The sequence below is a fragment of the Diadema setosum genome, chromosome 4 (assembly GCF_964275005.1).
Source record: "Diadema setosum chromosome 4, eeDiaSeto1, whole genome shotgun sequence".
NCBI classification, from domain to species: domain Eukaryota; kingdom Metazoa; phylum Echinodermata; class Echinoidea; order Diadematoida; family Diadematidae; genus Diadema; species Diadema setosum.
In genome coordinates, this window is record NC_092688.1 from 42,888,026 (window position 1) to 42,901,988 (window position 13,963).

The 13,963-nt window shown below is 39.3% G+C and overlaps 1 protein-coding gene across 1 annotated transcript in view; it reads right to left on the reverse strand.

Annotated features, from left to right (window-relative positions):
* Positions 1-907: 907 nt before the first annotated feature.
* Positions 908-13,963, reverse strand: part of LOC140227906 (uncharacterized) — a 37,225-nt gene continuing 24,169 nt past the window's right edge. The window contains exons 19-27 of the mRNA XM_072308291.1: positions 13,534-13,650; positions 12,885-13,001; positions 9,480-9,596; positions 8,863-8,979; positions 5,373-5,489; positions 4,550-4,660; positions 2,644-2,799; positions 1,975-2,091; positions 908-1,537 (exon numbers count right to left, since the gene is read on the reverse strand). Of these exons, the coding sequence (XP_072164392.1) occupies positions 1,359-1,537; positions 1,975-2,091; positions 2,644-2,799; positions 4,550-4,660; positions 5,373-5,489; positions 8,863-8,979; positions 9,480-9,596; positions 12,885-13,001; positions 13,534-13,650 (1,148 nt within the window). The 3' untranslated portion in view covers positions 908-1,358. The remainder of the gene's footprint in view (positions 1,538-1,974; positions 2,092-2,643; positions 2,800-4,549; positions 4,661-5,372; positions 5,490-8,862; positions 8,980-9,479; positions 9,597-12,884; positions 13,002-13,533; positions 13,651-13,963) is intronic.

Below are 13,963 nucleotides of genomic sequence, written 5' to 3' on the forward strand. Positions count from 1 at the left end.
CCCTTCACACTAACAGGGAATTTCCTCATGCAACAGGCATACATCATGCAACAAACTACTCATTAAATGCTCGCATTTTCACCGATGAGGATGCTCAACCGGAAAGTAAGAACCAATCTGATTTGCAGTTATCATCATTACGACTCACAACTCACAATTAAAACAAAAAAAAAAAAGAATGAAAAGTACTTGAAGCATGAGTCACGAACAAATCGCCAAAACTCTTAAAAGTATAAAACTTATGTCCACAAAAATATACAATACGATTGGTAATCAAAAATCGGAAAATAAGTCAAATTCATGAGAAGTGTACTACAACAGTAAAGCAGAATAAGTGCTCTTATATCAAAAGAAAAAATGTGAAAGTGTTTGTCTATCAAAGTCGTGCTTCTTTGTAGGGTGATTGTCGCCTTTGTACCCAAGTTCAGGACATAATCATCTCTTTAAATGTGCTTTGGGAAGACAAGAATTACTTGTAATGGGTCAAGAGATGCAGATAAATCGTTTGAAATATGATCGCTGTGTCGGCCCCAGGCGCATCAAAGAAGGGCAGGACAAGTCTCTGTCTATGTCTAAAAACTATTTCAAAGACTCAGTGTGAAATACAGCTACTGGATGAATGGTCTGTGTCGGTTGTTGAACTTTGCACATCCAGAAAGAAATAATGATTTTCCATCAACACTCTTGTTTGTTGAATTAAAAAAATATAAGAATATATCTTAAACGTATTGTGGGACTATAAATATGTATCTTTCTGACGCTTTATGCTTTCTTGAGTACACACACCTATCAAACAATTTAAGTAAGAATCAAAATACACATACAACTGGCGGCTAAGAGTCAATAATGTTAAAAAAAAAAAAAGTGTGATGGAACTGTCCCTGTCATGACAACAATTTAGTTGATAAAACTGATTTAGCATTTTTTTTTTTTAATCAACATTACGTGAAACTTTATGAAATGAGGCTTCCCAGAGGGAGACAGAATTATTGTCATCATATTTCACTTCACATAAAAAAATAGATATATACAATGTCATGTACTTAAACTAAGACAGGGAGAATTTCCATAACAGATGACCGCAGAAGTGCGCTCTCCAATTATATGCATCCAAAATCGACCACTTGTGTTTACGACAAATTTTGAAAAAATATAGTTACTGTTGACACAGAAATTTCAAGGCGACTTAACGTGTGGGCGTCATTAAAATGAGCTACTGTTGTTGTAAATAAATGTTGCCTTGCCACTATTTTTCCATGGAGTAACCACTGTTGGAGTCCATACTGCAGTTTTTGGCGTGGCTTACTAGTATAAAGGCTGTTGCCAAGGAGAAATACATGTGTGTATCTCGCCGCCTCCTACGGGCCGTTGAAGCTCTTTTCCTTTTTGGAGGGTCTGGCGTGGCGACATGTGAAGAATGCTAGTAATGCGAGTATGAGCGCCATGAGAACGATGAGGCATATGAGCGCCACCCACCAAGGGTCAATTAAGAGATTACTTCCGGTAGACGAACTGCTGTTGGCATCGCCGTCGGAAACTAAGGGGAACATGGTCACAAAAGAACAAACGTGTAGATTATGTTCTGTAGATTTCATCTTCATTGGGTCTTTAAAATAATATACCATTAATGATGAATTATTTTAAGTACTTTATGACGTATTTTGGAGCCTTTCGAGTATCATTTCTGTAATTGTCAAGCTTCAGATAGGGCGTTAATTACATTCAGGGCCCTATCTAGTATACAATATAAATGGTTTGAATCATCACAATTCACAAAGTCCCATAAATAACGTTCCACGTGCCAACTTTCGACGTTGCGTTCTGACAGGGGTGCAATGAATATGATGTTTTATATATATATATATATATATATATATATATATATATACATATATATGCCGGGAATAGTGATTGTTTGTCTTCCGAGAAGTGACTTTTGATGACATTGATGTAGGGAAATCCCTGAATCTTTACCTTCGTTACAGAGGACGCCCATGTAGCCGGCTGAGCAGACGCACGAGAACCCGTTGACGAGGTCCACACAGGTCGACGTTTCCGTGGGGCATGGGCTCGACCCGCATTCGTCAATATCTACGAAACGTTAAAAAAAGCAAGCGTTGGAAAACGTTAGATGCGACGTTTTTGCAGGTTCTACACTACAAACAAGGGAAAGACCACTTGAATAAGAGGTTGGATGCGTCGCTCTTGGTAGGCCTATACTGAACAAGCTTGAAAGATGCAAAATATGACGCTTTTGGTGGGTTCACACTACGAACGTGAGGAAGATAACTTGGAAATACGTTTGTGGTAAGCGTACACCACGAGCTTTGGAAAGACACACCATGATAACACTTTAAGAGTAACGCGTATAATAAGTTACGAGCGTGAACATGAGATACTTGGAAGACGCTATAGGTGTGACGATACGGTATAGGTCATGCACATGACATGACATTGTACGAACATTGTGAGAGACGCTTAAAAGTCGCCAGATGTGACGCTTTTGGAAGGCTTTGTATACACCACTTGTGTGGGCAAACTTGTAATATTCAAATATGTACACATACAACTTATATTTCATATCGAAATTTGGATGTCATTATCTCCACACCCTAGCCACAATGTGACTTAATCAGAACTCACTCGATTCACACAAGACACCTTCATATCCGCTAGGGCACACGCAAATCCCGTTGAGGCACAGGCCGCCGTTTTGACACGGGTCCGGCCCGCCGCATCCCGCCAGTGAGCCTGTCTGAAGTTCGGTAACGACTGGGGTTTCTGTACTAGTGGTGACAGCTAAAGAAGGTTGAGAAAAAAAAACCGAAAGTTAGCACATAGCATCGATTAACCCAGTAAACATCATATTCTGCAATATAGGCAGGAACGAAATGGATTTGTCGAAAAAGTATATTCATATTAAATATTGACAGGAATCTCGTGAACAGTGGAGTAGGCCTACGTATAGGTTAAAGGGGATGGCTAGTAACCGATCAGTGGGAATCAGTGGGAATGCTTGGGGATGATCGTTCCAATCTTTGTGGGATTCATTTAAGAGTACAGTATATATCTATTGTTGTGTGAAAATTGTTTGCTTCAGAATGGTCTCATATTCAAGTAATGTGCAGTTTAATGTTTCCAGGTTAGCATGCCTGTATAGTGACGGGGCATTACAGGAGACCTCCGGATGATTTTCAAATTTTTACATTTGAACATATATGAATTAGTTATACTGGGTACAGAGTTTCAGGATTTATAATGATTGGGATGAAAAATAAGAATGTTTTCGACGTTTATAACAAATTGCAATGAACAAGGATGATGACATGGCAGCCTCACCATAAGAATGCATGAGATGTGGCTCAAGGAAGCAGCACAAAAGAAGAAGGCATGCATAGATTACACACAGGTGAGCTTGCAAGCATGCGGTATTGTAATGGAATAACACTGCTACATTTCTGAGATATGTGAGGCTCCTATGTCATCATCTTTGTTCAGTGTAATTTGTTTAAGGTTTTTGAAAGTACTGTTTCTCTGCTCAAGAACCACAATAAATTCTACAAATCTATACATGAAGCTGTTGATTTATGTACTACATGATGTGAAATTATGAAAATCGTCCGGAATGCCCCTTTAAACTGCACATTACCTGAATATGAGACCATTCTGAAACAAATAATTTTCACAGAACAATAGATATATAATGTACTCTTAAATGAATCCCACAAGGATTGGAACAATCATCTCCCAGCATTCCCCCTGATTCCCACTGATCAGTTACTAGCCATCCCCTTTAAGTGAACAGCAATTTAGACAGAGCATTTTTGCAACTTAATTAAACTGTCACCTGCTTTCGTACAGAAGAATACGTCATAGTTTGCTCACCAGGCAATCAATATAAAAAACATCTCAAGACAGTCTAATCACTGCAAGCTCACAGGGGCTGATCAGAGCGATACAATTAGCGCGCTAATTTGTGTTCACATTATCAAATAGCGCGCTATTTCACTATCGGGAAAATTTCCCAAGTCAGAAAATAGCGCGCTATTTCGAAGCATCGGGCTGATGTGAAAACGCCTATTGATATCGAAGGCAGAGCTTCCTCGGTCCTTGTTTACACTAAAGTATATGACGTTGATGAAAAACGTTGCCAATTTAAAGACTTTAACCTAGAGTGAAAATGACATACTCTTGTTATAGTAAATGGGTCTATCGCTGGCAGACATCAACATGTCGACCGAAAACTCTTGACGGATATTGTGTTGACAATTATACACGGAAACGCACAGAGAATTTATAATCATTCTGCGCTTTATAACTGTAAATTATTGACTTCATTATTATTATTATCATTATTATTGTTATTATTACTATCATTATTATAATCATTATTGTTATTATTATTACTATATTATCATTATTTATTGCAGTCATTATTAAGGTTCCGTGAGAATGTGGATGAAATTTTCAATAACGATGATTTGGTTTATTCGGTTTTATATCGTCCGGACGTTGATATACGATAGGGTTACAGTTAGTCTTTTTTTACCTATATCCTCGCAAGTTGTTCCGCTGAATCCAGCGGGACATTCGCAGCTGAAATCGTCCCCGACGTTGGTACAGACGGCCCCGTTCATGCAGGGAGAGGCATCGCAAGGAACTATTCGAATTAAGAATACAAATACGCAACCAAAGTTTTACTAACATGGAGTTGCTGCGCAGACAACAGAAATTTACGAAGCACATATAAAAAGGAAAAAGAAATACACATGATTATCATGATTATTTGAAAATAAAAATCACAACACCCTATATGTCTCCTCAGAACACAAGAAAAATCCGTCTAAATGGGTCAGAGGTATCGAAATGACCCCCCCCCCCCCCCAAAAAAAAAAGAGAAGAAGAAGAAGAAGAAGAAGAAGACGATGACGACGAAGACGAAGAAGAAGAAGAAGCTAAGAAACTAAGAAACTCGAATTTATTTTCATCTGTGTGGTAGTTTTGCCATCGAGTTTGACATCTGCAGAAAGTCGGTTTCGTTTTATTTTCAACGTAAAAAATGGAAAGAGGGTTCCATTGATCGAAAAAGGAAAATTCTTGATTTTACTTGAGGACACATACCGTACTCTTTCTCAAACGAATGCGAGACACGCTGCTACAAATCTTACACACTCGTCACACGTGCATTCGAGACAAGACACACAAACGCATACAACACACACACATACACACACACACAAACACACGTGCGCATACACACACAGACATGGGAACCAACGTTGTATAAACTTTAAACTTTCACATTAAATACCACAGTTTTAGAGACATTATGCAAAATCAGTCCCTCTGTGGTACTCGCATTGATAACTTACGGTCCTCGCACGTCTGGCCGACGAAACCGGTCCCGTCGCACACGCATTCGAAGTCCGAATCGTCGTCGTTGTTAAAACAGATGCCTCCGTTCTCGCACGGCGACCCCACGCATTGATCTACACAGAATATATGAGACGGGAAGATGAAGCGAAGGAAAAGAAAAGAGCGACAGATGGACACAGAGAAGAAAGGGGAGAGAGAGAGAGAGAGTAAGAACGAAGAGCAGGAAAAGGAGAGGTCGTGAGGAATGTGCGCAGACGTAGAGAGGAAGAGAAATTGACAATAATTAGACAAAAATACAGAGAATAAATAGAGCAGTTGATGCACAAAAAAAAACACCACAAAATGTAAGAGATGTAAGCGGCATCTTCTAAACGGCAGCTGAGTTATTCTCTGCAAACAGAGCAACTTAAGGGTTTTATAATGCCTCATCGGGGGAAAGGGGCGCAAATAAACTGAAGTGGAAAATATGAAACTAGGAAAAGAAAAATCTGGCAGCCATCACATTGTGGAACATGTACTAGTAGTTCATTGGTGGCAAATGCTTATTCAAAAGCAGAAGCCAAAGGACCATATTACTTTTTTCGAGATCCGATACCTTCACGGTTCTCGGCATCAGGAGGGACGTTGCCAATTTGAAAGGGTATTTTATAATGAAAGCATTTTCAAAATCTTTCTATATCTGCAACAACCAGTAATTTTCAGCAATTTATACAAAACTAGACAAAAAAAAAAACACCCAATGGACATCGAAATATTAACAAAAGTATTTCCTATCGCTGAAATCTGATATTTGTCTGCAATATGGTTCTAAATTTCATTTGTAACCGTCGTTCCCAGAAACGACTGGAAGTGCGTGTGCGCATAATACCATGTAAATATAAAGCTTGACCTTCTTATCATAGAACCGTGCCGAGATGCAAACCAAATATGTCATGTGCAGCATGTGCAGTTCTGAACGTGCCAAAAAAAGATACAGATATTAAGGTGCATATATTGGGAGTTTTTTTGTGTTATTATGACGCCCTACCGGGCACTTCACTTCTGCGGCACTTCTCGGCACCGCCCGGTATACACCGACAAATCTCGGCACCGTTCGGTATATCTCGACAAATCTATCCACCGCCCGGTATTTCTCGACAAATCTAGGCACCGCCCGGTATATACCAACAAATCTCGGCACCGTTCGGTATGTCTCGACAAATCTAGGCACCGCCCGATATGTCTCGACAAATCTAGGCACCGCCAGGTATATACCGACAAATATCGGCACCGTTCGGTATATCGCGACAAATCTAGGCACCGCCCGGTATATCTCGCCAAATTTCGGCACCGCCCGGTATATACCGACAAATATCGACACCGCCCGGTATAGAATTATAGCGTGTTTACCGGCAAATTTCAGCTCGGCAAACTTCGGCACCTTCCGGTACCAACTAAAAGAGAGGACGATGGCTTGTCGTTAGTGGGGAAAACTAGTAGAGAATTTGCCCAGATATGAAAATCAAGTGGAATATTATGACCCTTTTCACCATGTCAGTGGTAAAGTACAGGGATGTGGTATAGTGAAGCTCTGTATACGACTGATTTCGTGCCCATACAGGCTTATCATGCCACATGAGGCCAGTGAAATCAGTTTATAATGAAACATGTATACATACCATACTAAATGAATGAAAGAAAAACGGTGAACTCAACCAGCTGATGTTGGACTGATTATGTGAATCCATGCAAGGAAAATAATGATCACGTATGTGGTGACTATATAATGACACATATAAAAAAGAAGTGACATCATCGTGCACTGTAATGTATCTATACTCAATATCCATGTGCTTTGGCTGTTGCAAATAAATGAAAGAAAACAAAAGTATCGAAATAAATTACAAAGTGAGTTAATGATTAAAGAAGGTTCATAAGGAAACATTGAAAGATTACGCTTGAAATCATACATGTCACGAAAGATTGTACTGCAATCTAGAGCCGAGCCTGTTAGAAACGAAATGAAATGAAGAATGAACACTTAGTTGGAAAAAAAAAAGTAAAATAAACACTCTTCAGTTAATCGTATTGTACACTCTTGTAAGCACTGTAGTTTGTAGGTAAGTCATACACTAGTATTCCTGTACAACCATAAGACAAGTGCAAGCAATTAATTAAATGTCGACATTAAGTCAATGTAGTAAGTGCATGCTGGAACATAAGCATGTACGTTTAAGGAACATGCACAAATATTTTATTTTCATACATGATATTATTGAGACCCTGAAAACAAAATTAACAGAGACACGTATTGCATGTATTACAGAGCATGAAACAAGTTAGTTCGACATTTCATGTTGCTGTCACTTTTCGCGCATCACACCAGATCACTCCGCTCTCATCACATCACTCTCCAAGCCGTATAGAATATGACTACAAGCAAGTGCAAACTATTACGCAAAAAAAAAAAAAAATGTTTTCTGGTAACGGCCAAAGCTAATATCTCAACGGAACGGAAGTTGGGGAAAGAAAAGACATGTTGTGGAGACATCATTGTTCAATTCGTATCTAACAAACATGCACAGCGATATCAACGGATTTCTTGCGTGTTAAAAGTCACGCGTTTTATCGACGATTAACTTTGTACACGGGTTAGTCTGCAAGGAGACAATCATGCAATTCAGATATTCGTGGAAGTCATGGCCGGGAAATCGACCGGGAAGTCGAAGAATCGATAATTTGTCGTCCTCCTCTTCAAAGTTGTCAAATTCATGTCAACTCTTTCACGATATTTTCAATTATATTTCTCACATCCACACTGCAAACTGCCTTTCAAATACTGACAATCACAAAGAAATGTGGACACAGAAAAAAGATGAAATATCGGAGGAAAAAGAGCATAACGTCGCAGGTCATGAAATTTGTCCAAAGAAACAAAACGCTATGCACTTCCTGTTTTCTATTTGAGCGGAGTTTCCAAAAGAAATTGACGACTTTAATTGCTAATTATTTCTATGTGTCCTTAAATGTTCTCGACAGATTTACGTCAAATCTCTGGATCCTTTGTCTCGAACTTACAATGATAATGAAATTGAGCACTGTAAAGGTATAATGGTGATAGTGCACTTCACCGTTATATAGTCACATTCATAATCATATTCCGTAATGGATGGATCTATAGTTTAGCATGTATACATGATGTGCGTTATCATATGCATATAGTTTTGAGCAAGACTAATAATTGAGAAAAAAAAATATGCGTTGATTACATTAAACAGGAAAGGCCAACTGGGAAGTATATCTAGGGCCTATAGTTCCCATTAGTTTAATGAATGCTGGAAATGTGTTCACTTTGAATTATAAAACAAATATTAAATGTTAGGACAAGTTAAAAGGAGGTGATTTTAATGGATTTCGAACGAGAAATCAGAAATGAACTCTGTCAAATGAAATGGCATAGGGAATATAAACTGCGTTTATAAAGATTTCCATGGCGACATCACTTACTGGGAATGGCACACGTGGGCCCAAGGAACAAATTTCCACAGCTGCACGTAAAGCCCGTGTTATCGGCGTTGTTGGTACAGGCGCGACCATTCTGGCAGGGAGAGCCTGCGCAGAAGTCTACAAACACAACCATCCAATGCAAAGGTGCCGCAGTGAGCGTGGGAAGAACATGCTATCGATCAACGCCAAAGGGCCATGATTCATCAATACTTTTTAAAACATCATTCACACGTCTGGTACATGAGTGATTTCTCGGCGCCATTCGCCTTGCCACTATAGCATTCATAATCTATGTATACCATACAATATCACATATACAACACAAAACGTAGTGATGTCGGATATTTTTGTTACTTGTGGTACTGGATAGTACATCATTGCATTACGCTTCAGAATGGTACACAACAAATGAAACGGGTCATAGATGTCACCACACAAATGTTTAAGGCTAAATCAAATTAGGTTATCTAATCCACGAAAAGTTAACACAAGACATGGTTAAGGTTTCATCACGATTGCAGTATCAGTTAGTCGCAGCGAATTATCATGAACATCAAAACTGAACTCCAAGGGATGAGTTTTACTTCTTCTTCCACCATTTGTCCTCGTGGACTTACTCGTTGTTTCACAGTTATCCCCAAGGTAGTCATCTCCACAGTCACAGCTATACCCGGTGTTGTCTGCGTTATTTTCACACGGTCGCTGGTTCTGGCACGGGTCATCTTTGCAGAAGTCTACATCGTAACATTTGGGTGGATTTTCTTAATATTTCTATCGCCAAAGTTATATGTATTCTGGGCGAGGATATAAGATTTGATGTCAAACACTAATACAATATATTTTATTTCATTATCCCTGAAGTGATTCAGGATTGTGAAAAAAAAATCAACATGAACGATGTGAGAAGTGAATGATTAAGACACAAACGATTGTCTTTTCTTCCCTTACGAAAAAAAAAAAAAATTCTGTAACCATACACAGGACAAATCATCTTAATGTCACACATTGAATAACAGTTTTGTTTGGGTTTATTTGACGTATAGGGCTAATGAGTAAGAACTCCATGATCAAATACTAACGAGCAAGCTATCACCGCGGGACCAACAGCTTTTAACACCCCTGCGAGGGGACTTTTATCATCTTAACCTTGAGCTTGATAGAGAAGAAAAAAAAATAAATGCAACGTTTTGCCCGGTATTAATACTTTTAGGAAAACTAAAATTAGCAGCGTATACAATCATAATGACGCAATATCGCCACAGAAACCTTTTTTTTCCCGAGTAATCATCCCAATCCTAGAAATTGCCACTTGCAAACTTGTCAGGGTGGCATTTCATTAAAAAACAAATCGATGTAATGATAACAACTCTTGCTGGACTGGCAAAAATGTCATGGTAACGAAAAGAATCCTGCTTGCTGATTGGCCCTTGCTATGGGAAGTTGTCATTCCAGTTAGGGTTGCTGTCCTATAACATCTTTTATGAAATGGGGCCCAGATTTTGTATCAGTATCATTTTGATTTTTAGCATTGTGACTTAATACAGCACTGAGGTTGCGTGGTATCCTTCTGATCACTTCTGATAGACATTCATCTTTATACCTCATATTACGTAATGGGCTTTGTGGGCGGGTCTGTTCACACTTACTGGTATATTCACACAGATTCCCCACAAAATCATCTCCGCAATCACAAAAGACACCAGGACCAGCGTTGTCGTTGCTACACGGTCGCCCATTTTGACATGGGTCGCTCGCGCAGTCATCTGGAAGTGATACAAAGCTCTCAAATCAACCAAAATTCGCTAGACAGTTCACGTCAATGTGCCTAAACAGTGGCGGATCCGGGGAGGGGGCAAAGGGTCTGCCCCCCTAACTTTTTTATTTTTTGAAAATAAAAGAAACCCCCCTTTAAGTTTGCGCCCTTTTTTTTCTCTTCTATTTCGTTTGTGTTTGTGTTTTGTTTTGTTTTGTTTTGCTTTTCAGCTGATTAAAACCGAAAGTGGCACCAGATTTTTTTGCGCCCCCACCCCTTTACGAAATTCCTGGCTCCGCCACTGCTAAACCCTGCCCCCCCCCCCTTCGTCAACCAAGCAAAACAGGGAATTATGGTCTATGTATACCACGATCTATCATTTTATTTGACCATGAATCTACGAAGGCACTATACATACAAGTGATCAGTCTGAGAACAATACTCAGGATTGAGAAATCTGTACGTGGTACGAGAGTGGAAAGCTGTCCAACAACTACTCGTGAAAGAGTGCTATGGGACAATCTTTTGACCCTATATATATTTCTTGTTTTGTCTTGTTTTGCTTGAAAACCTGACATTGATTTTTTTTTTTTCCTGACGGTTTAGATGATTCCACATTGAAGGTAAAGGGCTTTCAATCATAATGAATATATGAGCTAAATATAATGATTAATATACCAACCTAGATGTCAAAAGAGATTTCCTTTTGAAAAAAAAAAACAATAACACCCCAAAACAACTTCTTGCACGTTCCAATTCTCTATCTATGTGGATTTTGCAACCGAGTGTATTAAACACATAATACTACACAGCAATGAGAAAAGAAAAGCATATTGCAAAGATTCAGTCACTGACAATGGTGCAACGCACTTACTCGCAACCTGACACCGCTCCCCTAAATACTCGGTTCCACAATCACACGTGAAACCGGTGTTCGCGTTGTTGTTTGAGCAGGGTCGTCCATTCTCGCAAGGGATGTCGGCGCAAAAATCTAGAAGTTAGTACGGGAATAGTTAATAATGTTTGCATAAAAGTGAACAAAAGATGTTATCTGGACAAAATCTGTCCAGTGCCACTTTTCTGTCAAAGAAAATTAATGACATAATGTAAAAATCATCTATCAATGACGCCACAATGAAAAGGAAAGGTCCTATATACGCAGGCGCTTTAAACTATTCAAGGGACAACTCGCAAGTTTCAAGGAACAAGGTGCAGTTTCCATCAAAAGTACTTCACGATTACTCTGACTTACAATAAAAATCCAACTCTTCAGTAGAACACAGACAGACAAATACCACTCGCAAGAAACATAACATAAGCACATGATACCAGCCTCAGAATTTCCAAAACTTAATCGGAAATAAATCCAGCCCGGGTCGTCGTCGCTGTAACGAAGAGATCGTCGGATTAGACAAACAGTTTCTAATTGATTTGACAGAAAACTAGTCTTCAATACACAAACACAAAGACAATAATTATGAATTTCTAAAATTAATTGAATTTCCATCACAATCCACGAACCATAAGAAGCTAACAGCTGATAGGCTTCTTTTATATTGTTTTACATGGTGGGATTACTTTTCATTACAGAAGGTTTTTGTCAGTATAGTGAACGAGAAACAAGAGTGCAAACTGCTAATTGTTAATGCGAATAAACCTCATTTCCCCGCATCCAAAATGTCTCTTTCATCAGATCGAAGAATACCTGTTCGCCACAGGGTATACATACGGGGTCATCCCACGAGACCGACACCCACGAGTCATACAGCCCACGAGTTCGACATTGAAAACAGGTCCATGAGTCACACAGATCGCGAGTCATACAGCCCATGAGTTCGACACTAGGCTAATAAAGCCCATGAGTTCGACACTAAAAAACAGCCCACGAGTTCGACAGATACAACATGGGAAGGGCCTTGTTAGCTTAGTGTCGAACTAATGGGCTGTAGGACTCGTGAGCTGTATAACTCACGGGCTGTATGACTTGTGAGCTGTATGACTCGTGGATGCCGGTCTCGTGACGTGCACCCATACATACAATATAGATGTGTTACTAGTACGAGATTGATACGATCACATTAACAAACAAGGAGTAAAAGAGAACATTTAATCATCCGAAATCAGTGCAATGATGGAGAATGTACAACTGTTAGGATCTGTGATTTTCAAGATTTTTCGAGGTTTCCTTGATGATTTTGGATGGGACATGATTCGTCAAGCGTGAAATTGACGAAACGTTATTTAGTGAAAAAAAAAATACCAAACTTACTCTGAATTTCACACGTATCTCCCAAGTACTCCGTTCCGCAATTGCATTCAAAGCCTGTATTATCGTCATTGTTTGAACAGGGGCGGCCATTTTGACAAGGGTCGTTCACACAAAAATCTGTAACAATGAGGAAATGAAGTACCGATGTGCACTATAGCCAGGAAGGTATGAGAGAGACGATCCGAGTCAACACTCTAAGAAATTGGACTCACAATGTTGAATTTCATACGAAGACAAAAATTACAGCGTGAATGCCAAGAAAGAGGTGCTCTGAAAAAGTAAAGTATGGCATGATTCTAAAGGCACTTGTCAACATACTTAAAATACAGTAAGGTCTGACAAGCGATATACCGTTAGTGTATAATGCTGATTTTTCTCGTCCATAAGTACAGCCATTGTCAAACGAAATTGGACCAAATGGCATAATTACATAACATTCTTTCTTTTTTCTTTTTTTTTACTTCAGACACACTGTTTGTTTGATCTTGTTATTCATACTTCAAACTTTTTTCTGTTACTTTTATTTGAGACTATTTCTCTTCAGAGCAAATCACAGCAATTTCAGAAAATTGAGTTGAAGTGTATTTGCGAGCAAATAATTGATCTGAAGTGAAAATAAACTTGAGTGGCCTCGTGCAAAGTGACTTACTTTCGATACCACATCGCCTCCCGAAATACTGGTCGCCACAATCACACTCAAAACCGGTATTGTCGGCATTGTTCGAACAGGGCCGATTGTTTCTGCAGGGGCTGCTTGCACAGAAATCTGGAACAATTTTAAAGTGTGAAAGGGTCTCGTATATATATACACTCTTTTCTTGTGCACTGCACGCGCTGATCACGCGCCGAAAGCACAGGGGCCGTATTCTGAGAGCTAATTAAGTGTCTGATTAGCACTTAATTACCGAATTGGTATTCTGAGAGCATGATTAAGTAGGGGATTTATTAACTACCATAGCAACAAGTGTTTTGGCGGGAAGGACCTACGCGTTTGCGCGTATCAATGCGCGTGCACCTCTGAGAGGACTTAATCACAGAGTTAATTACGAATCGGTATTCTGAGGGTGTAATTAAGTATG